This window comes from Uloborus diversus, chromosome 7 (assembly GCF_026930045.1).
Source record: "Uloborus diversus isolate 005 chromosome 7, Udiv.v.3.1, whole genome shotgun sequence".
Taxonomy (NCBI): domain Eukaryota; kingdom Metazoa; phylum Arthropoda; class Arachnida; order Araneae; family Uloboridae; genus Uloborus; species Uloborus diversus.
The window spans coordinates 150,980,018-150,996,711 of NC_072737.1; the positions used below are offsets into that span (position 1 = coordinate 150,980,018).

The window sequence follows — 16,694 nt, forward strand, 5'->3', positions numbered from 1 at the left end:
ACTAAAATGAACTAAAACAGAATACTAAAAAATTGAATATACTTAGACAATTAATATTTGAGATACTTGTGAAAGGAATAGTAAATAAATAAGTAGATACTTTTAATTAAACAAGTTATTTAGCAACATAAACAGTCACACAGGTGTGTGACATGCCACGGAGGTGAGAATTCACATGTTGTGAACCATAAATATACTAAAATAAAAATTATTATTAAAAAATTGTTGGTAGGTTTAAATAGATATATTTTTGATGAAATTAAAAAGCAGTGTTAAGTGAATTGTTCCTTAAAGTTTTTGCTGTAAAAGGCGTGTGCCAGGAAAGTTACACTTTTTGAAGAATGACCCATATGTATGTATTGTGTGTGTGTGTTGTGTATGTATGCAGGTCTATTTTTCCCCCTAATGAGTACAGCATTTTGTTTTCTCAAAAAATATTTTGATCAAAGTATTTAATGATCTGAAAATATCAAACCCATGAATGTGAGGGAAAAAAATCTTTTACAAATTACTTTTATTTTTGTAATTGTAGGAAGACTTTATGGCCATTGAGATGGTAAACAGAAAAATTCGATTTTTGTGGAATGTTGGAGGTGGAACACAAGTCATCACTCATGAAAAGGAAATTGAAACAAATAATGAGCAGCTTTTGAAAAATGAACAATGGTTTAAAATAGAAGCAAACAGGTATTGATATATTTAAGATCATATTTGCCTAAGAATGTTTCCTTCCTTTTAAAGGAGTTATGTACTTATCAACTTAAAATGGATGCTGATTTTTTTTTAAAAATAGTGTTTGTGAATTTGCCCAGTAATATTTGCATTCAAACTACTTTTTTTTTTTGGGGGGGGGGGGTATACCCATTGCTTTCATTTTAAGTAAAATGACATCTTCATAACTTTATTTTAATTTCAAAATGATGACTGTCATTGAATGTATGCTACAGTAACTGGGATAAACTGGTAATTGTATATAATTACCGGTGATTATTCAAAAGAATGATTTTTTATTTGAGCATAAAAAGATAAGATTTAAGTTAAGTCTAATTTGAAATTTTCGATTGTCAAATCATGGTTGATAAAATGCCGGTTTCATCATTTTGAGCCTAAAAAAGTCGATAAGGGACTTTAGGTAGGAAAATAATTTTTTTTCCTGTTGTAGTTAGTTATGCATACAAGAAGCATAGAAAAAATAGGTTGATACTAATAGTCCATCATGATGAAAAAATTGCTTAAACATAAGAAAAAATGAATTTTTTTTTTTATACCCCAAAAGTGATATGTGGGTTAGGTGATAGAAATTTGAAAATACTAGGGTAAGAAAGAAACCATTACATTGCCATTTAAAACAAAACAAAAACTCCTGTTTTTCAAGGGCGTAGAAGAGATATAAGATTTTAAAGTAATACAATAATAACTTTTGTACATTACTTAGAAGAGGCCAAGTAGACTGGATAAATACCTTAAAAAATACCATCTAACGATGTTTCATTGAAATATATTTGCAAAATGTAATTTTAAACAACAAATAGCTCTCAATTTTTATTAACTATATTTACAAAACATAATTTTTTACCAAAAAGAAAATGTTTTTTTTAAAGGTTCATATCTCTTCTATAACTAAAAAAAAAAAAAAAGACAGTTTTGTTTCGCTTCAAAGAGCAATGTAACGGCTTCTTACTCTAGCATTTTCAAATTTTTATCACCTAACAAACATCCCATTTTTGGGGAGTAAAAAAGGCCATTTTTTATTTTTTCTTAAGTTTAAGCAATTTTTTCCTGATGAAGGACCACTAGTATCAACCTATTTTTTTCTGTGCTTCTAGTATGCATAACTAACTACAACAGAAAAAAATTAGCTTCCTACTGAAAGTCCCTCATTGATTTGTTTAAGCTCAAAATGACGAAAACGGCACTTTTTCAAGTGATTTGACAACCAAAAATTTCTAATTAGGCTTAACTTAAATCTTTTCTTTTTATGCACAAACAAAAGTTCATTATTTCATCTTTAAAATAAGATGTGTTTGATCTTCTTACTAATTTAAATGAATTTGCTAGAGCTTTTTGAAAAAGGATCAAAAATTCCAAATTTTAGTCATCCGTGGAGCAAAAAAATAGCTATATCTCAGGAATAAACTTTTACCAAGAAAAAAATTAATAACATTTTGGGGTTCTAGAATGTTAATACATATTATTTACCAAATTTCATCAAAATCAAAAATGATGCTGCACTGAAATTTCTGAAAATTGGTTGATTTTGTGTCGAACTAGCGGTACCCGCACGGCTTTTCCCGTAATAGAAAATTAAAAGGTCATTTGGTTCGCCTGTATATTTACAAATAATGGATGATAAATTTTTCGCCAATTTGCTATGTTCATTTTCTTGCCCATATTACTGTTCCACGTTATGATAATTTTGCTGTGTAAAATGTTCTTAAAATTGAAATAGAAAAAGAACAAAATCGAATTTTCGAAAAACTCCTTTGAGGTTTGCAATTCCATGCTACAAACTAATTCTGTGCCAAATGTCATGAAAATCGGCCTATGCGCTATGTGCATCACAAAGATCCGGACAGAGAGAGATCCAGACATCCAGGCAGAGAGAGATCCAGATAGACTTTCAGCTTTATTATTAGTAACTAGTGGTACCCGCACGGCTTTGCCCGTAATAGAAAATTAAAAGGTCTTTCGGTTTGCCTGTATATTTACAAATAATGGATGGTGAATTTTCTCGCCAATTGACTTGTGCCCATGTTACGGTACCCCGTTATGATAATTTCGTAATTTACTCGTCCATCTTAAGGTAATTTTGTTCTTAAAATTGGAATAAAAAAAGAACCACATCGAATTTTCGAAAAATAGCTTTGAGGTACACACCCCATGCTACAAACTAACTTTGTGCCAAATTTCATGAAAATTGGCTGAACGGTCTAGGCGCTATGCTCGTCACAGAGATCCGGACAGAGAGAAATCCTGACAGACAGAGAGACTTTCAGCTTTATTATTAGTAAAGAAGATAAAGATGACCCCCTGCAAGAAATTTTGCTTACAACCTCACCTCCGGGATATGCGGAGTGTGTTGACGAGGCAGCGGACTTGTCGCCTACGTCACCTCTGGGTAGAGCGGATTGGGTAGACATGGCAGCACAGGTGCTGCTCGCATCATCTCCGGGAAGAGCCGAGTGGTTCGACGTGCCGTTTATTTATTTATTTATTTATTTAAACCCCACCAATCACCACCATATTAAACCCCACCAATCACCACGTGCCGTTTACCATGGTAAGCAAAAAGTGCTGCCTCAATATTGTATAAAGGTGTATGCAGAAAAATATCAAGGTAGGCTGCAATTGCAATAATGCATACATATTGTCACCACAAGAAAGTGCACGGTTATTGACATGACAATGTAAAATCAATCTCTGGTCTAGATGAGCTTGCTTTTGTAATCTTACATACACATTGTCATGACAGGATATTGTCCTGATGGTGCTAAGTCAATGCGAAGGAAATATTTATTTCTTTATTTTTATTATTTTCACTTTAAACTCAGGAATTAAATTTCATTCTTTAACTATTTCTGTTATTGTTCAAGACTGACTAATTTTATAGCCCAAGAATATTTCTTAAGACTGACATATGATTGGAAATTCATTTAAAGCCATTTTGTTTGTAGTATTTACAATTTAATTGTACATAATGAAAATTTCTTCATTAATTTTGGAATGCTTGGATTTTTTTTCGAATTTATGCTTCCCATAGTATTATTAAGACATAAAATGCCAAAATGGATATTATTGGGGATTTTTTTATAGCACATAAAACATAACAAGAAAAAAAAAGAGAAACAAATATGACAAAGAAAGTATATTTCTGAGTGAATGTCAGCATTGAAAATATGTCCTGGACAAAAAATGAAATTATTTTGAAGAATAACATAAATAGTCAATGAGTAAAATTAAACGTACTCGTGACCTGGAAATGATTATAAGAAACTCTTTACTAAATGTCTCTTGTCACAGCCAGCTTTAGGAGCGAAAAACTGTTTTTTGGTCATTGCTGTCATTTATGGCACATTTTCTGTGATATTGCTTGTCTAGTACTACATTGAGGAATAAATGCAGTTACAAATCATTCATGGAATAATTTCTAAAGCAATAACCGTACTATAGTGCAGTATAATAATGCCGTACTAAGTGCAAAAGTCCTATCTGCAACCGAGTTCAAAATGAAAAGTTTTGTGCAGCCATGTAATTGATTCAGATGTAAAGAAATTCAGAAATTAAAAATAAATAAATTAAAAAAATCAATTTGAATTTTGACCTCTTGAATTCAAATTATGTTTTTCGCAATCATGAGTGTGTGTGTATGTAGGCATGTGTGTGTAGAGGGGTATGTGTGTTTGTGTGTAGAGGGTATGTGTATGTGTGTGTAGGCATGTGTGTTTGTGTGTAGAGGGTATGTGTGTGTAGGCATGTATGTTTGTGTCTGTGTGCAGGTATGAGTGTGTGGGTAGTTGTGTGTATGAGTGTTTGTGTGTGGTGGGAAATGTGTATGTGCGTGTAGGCTGATGTGTTTGTGTCTGTGTGCAGGCATGAATGTGATGCGTGTGTGTGTATGTATAGGTGTCTGTATGTATGCATGTGTGTGTGTATGTGTGTGTATGTGTTTGTGTGTGTGTGTAGGTGTATGTATTTGTGTGTGCCCGTGTGTGTAGTTGTGTATGTATGCGTGTGTGTAGCATATGGATGCAATGTGGAGACTGTTTTTGCTATAGGAGCAGCATCGTGAGGAGCTGGTCGACGATGATGCTTCAGAGGGTGTTGGCGGGAAAATAAAATGATAGCACATCAAAACAGTCAAGTGAGAACAATAAGCAATCGTGATTGCTCAAAAAAAAAAAAATTCCGTTGAAATATCTACATAAAACATTGTATGAAGGTGAAATACGTGACAAAGAACCACCAGGTGACTGTAACTCAATTTTAATAAAAAGTGCAGATACGACTTTTGTGCTTAGCATGGCAGAATATTCCACACTAAAAGTTAAGCAACTGACGATTAATGAAGCCTAAAAATTGCAACTCAAGTGCAGCAAAGATTGACCTTGACTGGATTGAAGGAAAGGTCCAACAATACAAGGAACTGGTGGTTGGGTAAAGTTGATTCTGAGAAAGCCCACCTGTTCTATAGTCTACTTATTACCCTGAGGGTAACAGCATGAAATCACTAAATATCTTGATTTTATCAGTGTAGATACCATAATGATTTCAACAATTGGTTAAGCTTGATGCTGCTAGTACCAATGCAATGCTGATAATGTAAGGAAATATCAATATTGATATTTTAAGATGAATAAAACGTTGCAATTGTGTTGTTATTGCAGTATTGTTTTTAAATCTTGGTGGAACCTTTATGCAGTACAAAACATGTTCATATTGACGCTGTCAACATAATATCGAAATCTGTCATGGTTGATGTAAGAAATTTTGCTTCTCACTTCACCTCCGTTAGGGGACGGAGTGAGTGAACATGCTGATCACAAACCTCCGGGAGGGAAGGAGTGGGTCGACGTGCCTCTCAAGTCACCTCTGGAATAAGTGGGTTCTTTTGACGTAGCAGCGAATGTGGTGCCCACATTGCCTCTGGGATAAGCAGAGTGTGTTGAGGTGGCAGCACATGTCCTCTTTGGGAGTGGCGGGGTGGAAAATGCTGCATCAGTATTGCATAAAGATTCACAATCAGCAAAGAACAAAGGTGTATGCCTGGAAATATCAAGGCAGGCAGCCGGCGGATGTGGAAGGGCCTGAGCGGCCCGTCTGCATCCTCTCCGCCCCTGGAAGGGCAGAATGGGTCGACTTGGCGACGACAAGGATCATGTCACCTGCGCAGTGTGTCAATGTGATGGTGGACGGGCCGCTGACATCACCTCTGGTCGGGGCGTTCGGATTTCTCACAACACCTCTGGGAGGAGCTTAGTGTGTCCACATGGTGGCAGGCAGGCCGCTGAGGTCACCTCAGTAGGGGCGGTCGGGCCCCTCAAGCACCACCTCCTACATAGAAAGCCCTATCATTGGTTTTGTGATGTGACCGAAAACAGCCGACTCACAGGAAATTTCCTGATGAAAGTTGCTTTAATTTATATCTCTTAACATGCTAAGGTTATTGTTTTGAGAACAGTAGTTCACCAAACCTATTAACATTGATCAAAGTTAGTGCTCTTTTTTTTTCTCTTTAAATTGAGCAAATATGAAGGAAGAAGGTAGGGAATAACAACATTACAGTAACAAAAATTTTCAATACATTGTATCACATCTGTATTATTTTTAAGTAGTCTTATTAGATTCAAAAAGTAATGTCTTAGTTATCAATATCATAATGAAGTAAACATAAATGAAAAAATTTAATTTTAACTATCATAGACTCATATTTAAACAAGAACGACATACTTTAAATTTTCCCATCCACTATCTTGAAAGCGTTCACGTTTTTAGTAACCCCCCACAATGGCTTTCACAGTCAAGTATTCTAAAAAAGTGTATAATTGAATATGTGTTCTGCATAAATATGAAAATATACATGGGAATTATGTAAATCATGCGTCACTACCTGCAACACAAAGTAATGAAATGAATATTTTGCGAAGCAGAAAGCAATGTTTAAAAATATGTCAGTTGTGAGTAGAAATGAAAACAGTTGGAAAAAAACCAGAAAATTTTGGAAAGTAACCGTTTTTTTCTGAAGGAGTTTATTTCCACTCAGGAAAAATTGGAAAAATATTTTTTTTTCATTTTTTCAGGAAGTTTTAATTAAAATTTTCAACAAAACGTGATTAGAAATTTCTTATACTTAAATTCTTATGCAATTCTCCCCCCAACCCCTACTTGTATGTTTAAATACTGCTTAACTTTGATAATGCGTGGTGTGGTATGATAATATAGCTTGCATATAGATAAAAAAACATTGAATACTTTTCGCAAAAAAAAATTAAACCACTATCCTTAGTGAAGAATTTATTTTACTTCTTCATAAAACAAACCAGCATAACTTTAATCATAGAACTATGTTTCAGCTGACTGAGCAAACCAAATGTACAAGGTGCGGCAAAAAAAAAACCGGGCAAACAATTTTTCATGTAACTTGATTAAAAATAAATTAACAAAACACAAAAAATAATAATATGAGAAGACCTTTAGCAATCAATAAATTAATTGGTTTCAAATTGGCCGCTTTTTGAAGTAATACAGAGGTGTCAACTACTTATTGAAATTTTTTTTCAAGGGCCTCAAGTTCTTTAATCAATCCTGTTCCCTTTAAAGCAATTGGTTTAGAGAGTCCAAACTTTTGTGTAGTTTAAGGTGGACCTTTGTCTCAAAAACAGGCCTTACAGTGTAATAAATGGGATTGAGGTCTAGCGAGTAGAGCATCTGCTCTAAAGATAATATCATACAACCAAACAATGCACTTTGAAGCACTCTTGTCTTTTTGGCAGTATGAACTGGTGTGGAGTCAAACTGAAGTGTCTAATCTACATTGCTATGCTTAAGTGCTCTTAGGTCCACATAAGTACAACAACTTCTAAAATGAGCTTCTGGTACACTTTTTAGTTCATTTTATGGCCTTCATCCACAAAAACCAGAGATTTTTTGTTGTTTGTGCTGATTCCATCACAGACAATGTCTGACTTCGGATTTTGGCGATGTTTGATATTTTCTAAGGTGCTTAGAGTGTCTACAGAGTAAATCCTATTGTTCGGGGACTATAAGCTGGTTTCAAACAACTGGTAACAAAAAAGGTTTTTTTTCCTAATTAAACTTACCTTTATGTGTATTTCTGTCAAGCAGAAAAAGAAGATGTGTGGCTTGCATATATTTTTTAATGCTTAACCCTTTATATGTCCCAAGACACACATAGCTATTAAGAAACATTATTTTTATTTATAAAAAAGTCAAATTTTCCATTTTTTCCCGAAAAACCCCGGTAAAAAAAGTTATTTTTTCTACCATTTCAAAATTTCCAGAAATTTTACATTTCTAGTTGTGAGTGAAATACATAGGCGGATTTAGGACTAAGTCCTTGGGGGGGCAGGATTTTTTTTTTTTTTTTTTTTGAAGCAACATTTTTAATTGCCCCTCCCCCCCCCCCCATGGTTTTTATCTGTTTTCTGTGATGCATAAGACCATTCTTTACTTTTTTATGTGTCGTTTTCATTACTGGGTGTAATCATGCTGTTCTTTTTGAATTGACCTTAAAAGAGAGGGGGCTGGTATTAAGGGAGTGACGCAGGGCTCCCTTTTAAGTGGGATGTAGAATATCTCCAATTTTAGGGGGCCCGGGGGTCACGGGAGGAAATTATATAAATTGGATATAAAATTCTGCATTTTGAAGTCTTATGAGGATTAACTGGAAATAATAGGCAAATAATTTTTTTTTTTTTTAAGTTTTACGCTTTAAAAGTGCTTTGTCATGCAAGTTAATACTTTAAAATTTTGTACTTCCCAGTCTCTGAAATTGAGTAGTAGATTATACAGTTGTACAGTATTGTTCAAACTTTGTAAGAAACGGCTATTTTAAGTTTAAAAGAAAAAATAAACTTTAATTTCTCATTACAACTTTTTTTTTTAATTAAAAATAGTGCAGAAAACGAAAAGGAATAGGGGTAGTGTATCATTTTCCCCCGGGCTAAACAGATTAACAATATGCAGTAAAAGTAAGATAAAAGCAATCAATACAAAAGAATTTCTAAAATTTTGCATTCGGGATTAAATAAATAGCAAGATATGAAGCATGTGAGTCACAAAAGAATTTATTTCAAGTCATATGTTACAAACGCGAGAACCATGATTTTTACATTTTTGATGCAAGATGTAGCAAGGAGCTGAATTTGGCACATTTTGGCACTCCTTCCTCTACAATTTGTTACAAATTTTAAAATTTAAGGTTTGTAGCCACACGTTTCCAAATATTCAAGGTTTTCAAGTACTTGAAAATGAAATTAGTTTTTCAAGCACTTTCCATTTTTTTAAGGAACAATTGAACAAATCACAATTTTTTGAGAGTTAGGGGTCCACTTCAAAGCAGGGGCCATAAGCTATAGCTTGTTTATCTTATAGGCAAATCCGGTTCTGCATGTAATTCACTCTTACCTGCAGACTTTTGTTTGATTTTTTGTAATTTTAACGAAAATTCGTCAGATTTTACAGTTAAAGGATTTTTACGATTTTACCGATCTGTGTAAGGTTTTTATCGGTTTTTATCAAATTTCAGCAAATTTTTCCAAAACTTTTGATGACTGATTTACTCAGATTTCAATAATAACAATAACTGTCTCATTTAGACTTAGATGATTATGACTTACCTTAATTTTTAAACAATCTTTAGAAAGTAAGGAAAATGTTGTTTTCCCTCTAAGTAAAAAGATTAAATTAATCAGAACGCTCAGATAATTGAAATTTATTCAGTTTGCAATAGTATTTATTTTTCTTTCTCAAAAAAAAAAAAAAAAAAAAAAAACAAGCCGCAACAAACAAAAAATTTTCCAAGCGCATGAAGTACAGTCCTAACTATTAGTTTCATATATACAATTTTTTCCTTTAAAAAATAAAGAAAACACAGTTAGAAAAACATTTCATCAGGTAATAATGCAATCTTACAAGAATTGTGCAAAGCTTTCGTGCCGGAAATATATTTCCCTCACTTTTTCTTTTATTCAGACGTTTTCCTTACAATGTATGATTCTGGAAAATTAGTAATTTAGTTTTGAACTGCTAGAAATTGAGATTCTTAATTTTTTCCCCTAAAAAGTTAACGCATTGTTTACAATGATTTTACGTTCTGTTTGTTCAATGGTTGGACAATTTTTCTAGTTTTTTGTTTCATTGTTACATACATTCGTGGGGTATGGTGTTAACTGTTACATTTTATAGTATTTTTCCGTACAAAAACCTTTTAGCTATGTACTTTTTTTGCAATAGCATACATTTCAAATCAGCCAATTTCATTTGAACGTGTGATACCAGAAGGTTCTTCAAAATCTTTCGTCTGTAACAACCCAAAACATATAGTTTTTGAAATCACGTAAATTGGAAATAAGCATTCTGAAAAGAGAGAAAATAAATCGTAACGAATAGATCGTTCTGTTAGCGCAAATTGGGGAGGGGGGAGGGAGGGTCCCAAACGTCACTTATTATAAGTGTTGCAGCTGAATGCATAGCTCGTTTAGTCTATATTTTCATTCATGTACTAGCCCAAATGGTTTTCAGTCCAAAATAGTGAATTTAGACCAATTTTCAGTACCCCAGTGACAGCTGTACTATTTGTATTTAATGTTCATTTTTTTCTTTCTTTTTCTTTTCTCCTTTCAGAAAAGGACATTCGCTATTCTCTTCATTTTCATTGAACTATTCAAAAAAGAAAAAATCATGATTTTTTTTGTTATAAGATTTTGGAAGATAAGTTGTTACTATATGAACTCCTCTCAAAACTGGAGGGGGCATTGCACCCTTTGCCCCCCCCCTCCTACTATAAATCCACCATTCCCTTCTGAACTATTCAAAAACAAAAAAATAATGATTTTTTTAAAATTTTTGAAAGATGTGCTGTTACTATATAAAGTCCTCCCAAAACTGGGGGGGCATTGCCCCCCTCTGCCCCCCCATAAATCCGCCCATGGTGAAATATTTTGTTCTTGTTTACTTTCCTTGGCGACATAAGTTTTATCTTTCACAATCGATTAAAACAAGTTTTTAGCTTTATTCTTATAAATTTTCATGAAGTTAGTAGCTGCATTCTTTTAAAGCCCGCTTCGGGCCCAGGCTGAGCCTGTCTCGTCTCTAACAGGCACCTCCAGGAGGAATGGAGTGTGTTGAGTTGGCAGCAGATGGGCCTCGCACATCACCTTCGGGAGTGGCGGAGTGCTGTTGTGCTAAACACAGGTGTGGTATCTGAACATTTTATCGAAATTGAGTTATTGGCACCGGTGGTCCTTAGTAATTTAGTTTACCTAAAGCTCAAGTTTTTTGGGGATTTGTGAACGCAAAATATTAAAAAGCTTTTGGAAGAGAGTAGTATCTGCATATTTTGCGCAGTTTGTTAAAGATATTTGAGTGTAAGTGTCAAATACTAACCCTTTTAAGTGGTATCTGCGACAGTTGCCCCTTTTTTCCTTAGAATTGATCCAAATTGGTTCTTTATTCCTTGCAGAAAAAAAAATTTTCGACGATTTTTTAAAATTGTTTATATTATTGTTTTGAATTGCTCAAAAAAAGTTTTGTATGTCTTTCTTTCAGAATCGGAAATATAGGAACACTGAGTGTTAAGCGTACTCCTGATGGTCAGAGACCTGATCCATTAGAAGTTTCAGGAGCATCTCCTGTTGGATATACAAAAATGGACTTGGATTCTTCTTCGCATTTTTTCATTGGTGGATTTCCGGATAACTTCTTGGTAACAAAAAAATATGATTTTTTTCCCAAATGTTGAAATATACATAAAAATTATTTCTTGAAATATTGAAAAAATAAATAAAAAAATCCTTAAAGCAGAGAATATATGTGTACTCGCCGCCTGTGCTTTCTCAGATCAGCAGCTGCTATGATTTCCTAAATACCATATCACTTTTACCAACATGTTAGTTGATACTTCTGTTCTATGAGCTTGTTTCTCAGAGACCTCTAATGCAGCCCTTTTTAAAGTTTAACAATTGTTCATAATATCCTTGAGTTCAATATAAGATGCATGTTGTTTGAAATCCCATGTATCAAAAAACTCATCAAAATATTCTATGTATATAATGTTGATATTCATTTGTATATGTATGTGCAAAAGTTTATTTTAATGAGAGCTCACAGAAACTACAGAAGTATATTTGAATCGGAGCTCAGAGCAGTTCTTTCCTGTACTTTAAATAAAAAGTGAATTTTTTTTCTTTTAATTAAAATTTTTACTATTAATGCATAAAAATAAGTTTTAAAGTCTATAGGACTCCTGCACTTCTTTTACCATGTGTATGTATTATCTGTCTGTAGAATGTACATATATCTATTATATGTGTAAATATATGTGAATGTGTAAATGTATTTGCAGCCTCCAAGTGAGTTGAAAACATCATCATTTGCTGGCTGCTTATATGAAGCTCTTTTTGATGGAAAACCAATAGGACTTTGGAATTTCAAGTCTAGTATTGGTTGTGATGGTTGCAAAGAAGGGTACATATTTTTTTATTTTAAATGTTTACTTGCAAATTCTTAGATCTTATAAGTATATTTTTGAAATGTTTATTGGAAAAATATTCACAAAATGTTTTTATGGTTAAAATATAAAGTTTTCTTTTGCTATTTCATAAAAGAATTGTGTGAAATATTTTACTCATAATGAGAGCATTTTGCAGGGCTACTGAAGACATTGACATCAGTGCATTTGAGTTTCAAGGAGGAAACAGTTACGCCATTGTACCTCAAATACCTTATTATAAGAAAAGTGACATGTATGCAGTTTTGAGTTTCAAAACTTTGAACGAAGACGCTTTGTTACTCCTTTCCTGTAATTCTAGAAATGTGAGTGTTATATTTCATGTTCTTTATTTTAATGTTGAATGTGTGTTAGTTTTCAAGTTTACCTTCTAAAGTCATCTTTGAGTTTAGAGCAAACAATGAGCAAAAAAAAAAAAAATTTTTTTTTTCAGAATGAACTAAGTTATTTTAAGTAATTTTTGTTGGTATTAAATTTTAGAACATCTTGTGAGCCTCTTTGATTTTTACTATACAAAAATACATGCATCTTAGTAAAAAAAGATTTTTTAGACAACCTATTAATTTTTAATTTTAAAATTACATTTTTTTAAAAATGAACAGATTAAAATTGTAGTTACTTCCAATTAATTAGTTTATTTAATATTTGAATAAGTTGTACTCCAAGTGTTACTTTCAAACTGCTTTACAATATACATGAAATACACCGCCAGCTCAGTCAATTCCAGCCGGGGACCGCAGTTTTGTGCTTGTTAGCACTCATCAGCCCGGCATAGGAGTGACTGAGCTGGAGGTGGAAAACCTCTTAAGGAAGCCAAGAGTGTCAAACAAACTGGTAGCTAATACAGAATTAGCATTGACCAGACGAGTGGCCGAAGCAATTCTTTACAATATATTTCATATAAAGGAAATCATAGGGAAACGTACATAAATTATTGCACACATTTTATCAGTTATTAAATTAAAATCAGAAACATGACAAAAACCCTTGTATTAGCCACTCCTAGGCTACTTCTTCTTTTGACAGTATTATAGAAAATACTGTCAGCTGTTAACTGTCTAACTAGTTCAATATTTTGTAAAACTTGATTTCTTTTTTCAGGGACAATGGATTTCCTTAGAGTTGATTGGTGGTAAAGTAGTTTACCAATTGAAACTTGATGGAAGAACTCACATTCGCATTGAAACTAGGAAGAAATACAATACAGGCCAATGGATTCGTGTTGAAGCTGCAAGAGAAAAGTTTGAAGGTGCAATCTTTGTATTCTAATTTACAAATCAGAACGTTTATTGGCCAATTTCCTTCTGAAAAAACATTCCTAAATATGGAAAAGTGTTTTTTTGTTGTTTTCCAGAAAGCACAAGAATGAATGTGTTTACTTTTTTCATAATTAAACATAAAAACAACAAAGTAAAATTATCATTATAGAACAATTTATGTTCACACACAGTTCGATTTTGCAGGGGACGAAAGAGCGAAAATAAATTTTATTTTTTCATTTATTAAATCTGAAATTATTGTTACCTCTGCTTGGAACAATTTTATGTGCTACATACATAAGATTATAGGCAATCAAAAAAAACAAGGGCGATGAGAGGAGTCCGCCCCCCTCCCTGAACCCTCCCCTTGTGTGTGCCACTGAACCCAGTAAATAAACATTCCCAACCAGTAGACAGGCACAGCATTTTCTAGTTTTTTCTTTTATGAAATGCATAGAAGGAAGTGACTACTAGGCTTTTTTTTTTTTTGAGTAAAATTATGACCCGTTCATTCTCCGGGAAAAGGTTCATTTACTGGTCAGTCTACCCTATCTGCTAGAATGATGACAAGCTGTGCTATTCATATCACACCCAGCACAATTATTTTCATGAATTTCATGCACGCAACATGGAATTTCTCGTTCTTCAGTCGTTTTATTCCTTTTGATTCCTACTATTTGTTACAATTTTAAGTTTGTCAACGTTTCAGCAAAACACCCTTCATAAAAGGAATCTCACTTTTGATGACTAAAAATATCTGTCAATTTTGACGACAGTAGCAAAAACTGTTAATTAAGGTAGAATACTACAGTCAAACTTTGGAAATTCTAATGCGTTTAAAAGGAATAACTGTTTAGACGAACTATATTAGCTATCCCCATCTTATTGTTTGTTATTTATTGCTTTTTGGATGAAAAAACTTGGTTAAGACAAACCAATTGTGAACCCTTTGAGTTTGTTTTAAAAGGTTCGACTGTATAATGTATTTTTATGCATATTTACATGGCAATTATGCGTTTGTTTTTTAATCTGTTACATAGTTATTGACTGCATTTATTTATATTTGCATTAAATATTAGCTCAGATATTGGTTGAAGATGAATTTTTAGAAGAAACGTCTGCTAAAGGCTCTTCATCTGCTCTTGATCTGAAAGAAAGTTCTTTGTATTATGGTGGAGTGCCACCTAATTTTACCGAGGAAAGGTAACACTTTTTTTGCTTATGTGCTTATTGTCGGTTTCTTGATTGAGACACTTAATATATAATCTATCAATTTCAAATTTGTACAAAGTTTTGCAAGAAATTATGTTGTAAATCAATATTCTGTTGCTGTTTTAGTTGGCCTGGAATAACTTTCAACAACTTCTTTGGATGTATGAAAGATTTACAAATTGACTCAACACCCATTGATTTATTCCGTGGAAGCTTTTATGGCATGAATGTAGGATGTTCAAATCGAGTAAGCCATAGCAATTTATTTGTATGAAAGAATGTTACCTTTTTTCAATTTATTTAAGGTTTTAGAAACTTCTGTAGCTTTGATAATGAATCTTTTATTTTTGAAAAATAAAAGTTTCTCCCAGTCCCTAAAAACTCATAAAAGCTCTTACACTAACAAATTAATTTCAGGTGCCAAAAAATAGTGCTTTATTTCTTATGTAATTTCAGATAAAGGACCTAATTTGCCTTTTAATGCTTTAAAATATTCTAATAACTTAAAAGACCCTCCTGGAGGGTAAAATATACTGTTTAGATGCACATTACTGAAAAAGGTGCAAACAATTATTTTCAATCTGTAGCAATGTAGCTATATACTGCTGAAAAGATGCCTTAATAGCCGTGTTCACAACACACTTTTCACCCGGTAAATCCCCGCTCTGGCTCCACAAAATACTGATTGAAAAATTCTCCGTTTCCATGTAAAAAGAGGTTTCCCCCAGAAAGCGGTTTTTACCCAGCATCCTTAGCGGCTAGTAGATGGACTTGTTTCGCGTAATGCATTCTGGGTAAAAACTCCAATTTCACCTGCTTTTACTCCAGAAACAAGCAGGAGTAGAAAGATTCCACATATACCCCGCAAAAAACCGGAATGCGGTGAAAAGCAGGTTTTTTCCGGGGTCGAAAGTGTCGATGGAAACGGCCCTAATAGGATTGAATGTATTTTAATTACAAGGTGATAGAAATTTTTTTAATGCTATTGATGGGTAGAAGTTCCTACACTGTATTTTTCTCACAGTGTACTGATTTTCTTTTCTATTTTATTTCATGAATGTAATAGAGTTCAGTTAAACATAATATGATTAAAATATTAGAGTAAACAAAAAAAGAAATTTTGTTTAGAATTAATGAATCATGTGATTTTTATTGACCTGTAAACACCCACTTTTGTTTTGAAAGGAGGAAGTGAATAATTTTCTTTCTTCACAAATAACATTGTATTATAATTTTACTTCATTAATGAAAACAATTCATGTGACAGTGGTGAATTTCAAAAGTACATAGATAAAAGTTATGTTCAAAATATTTTAATTCCATTCATGCATACATTAAGTTTTATTTATTTATTATTTTTTTACCTCTCCAATCTTTAGCCAATGAAAGTTGCCACTTTCAAAGGTGCGGGCTATCTAGAGCTGAATGGACAATCTTTTCTATCTGATTCAAGCATAAGTTTTTCTTTCATGACGAATCAACATGATGGTCTGTTGCTCTTGTCTACATTTGTTGGCCAAGAAAATAGTAATCAAGAACTATTGCAAGTATGTTAATGATTCATTACATTTTATCTGTTTTTAAGGGGTTACAGTACCTCAAAAATGATCAAACGATCAAAAGGAATTTTGTTGCTTATTAGTTCAAATATTAAAAATGTTATGGTTGGTTTTAGGTCATGTTGGCTTTGTGTTCTTATGCAAAAGAAACACTTTAATTTGCTATTCCTCAATGATGTTTTTTTTCCCCCTGTCATTGGGAATCCCTAAGGATTTTTTTTTATATAAAGATACAGCTTTAAAGTAATACTTTTTGCACTCAGGATAATACATTTGACAAAAATCTGCATTGGATAAGCATTTTATAAATTACTCAAATGTTTAGAGCGTGTTATACCATTAAAAACAAAATTTAAAAAAAATTACATAATTAATCACAGAAAATTTTCCAATAAATATATAAGCAAATGAATGCAC

The 16,694-nt window shown here is 32.9% G+C and overlaps 1 protein-coding gene across 1 annotated transcript in view; it reads left to right on the forward strand.

Moving 5' to 3' along the window:
• Nucleotides 1–16,694, forward strand: part of LOC129225795 (laminin subunit alpha-2-like) — a 220,437-nt gene that overhangs the window by 183,038 nt on the left and 20,705 nt on the right. The window contains exons 49-56 of the mRNA XM_054860304.1: nucleotides 533–687; nucleotides 11,287–11,443; nucleotides 12,083–12,204; nucleotides 12,387–12,552; nucleotides 13,349–13,496; nucleotides 14,586–14,709; nucleotides 14,845–14,965; nucleotides 16,098–16,265. Of these exons, the coding sequence (XP_054716279.1) occupies nucleotides 533–687; nucleotides 11,287–11,443; nucleotides 12,083–12,204; nucleotides 12,387–12,552; nucleotides 13,349–13,496; nucleotides 14,586–14,709; nucleotides 14,845–14,965; nucleotides 16,098–16,265 (1,161 nt within the window). The remainder of the gene's footprint in view (nucleotides 1–532; nucleotides 688–11,286; nucleotides 11,444–12,082; nucleotides 12,205–12,386; nucleotides 12,553–13,348; nucleotides 13,497–14,585; nucleotides 14,710–14,844; nucleotides 14,966–16,097; nucleotides 16,266–16,694) is intronic.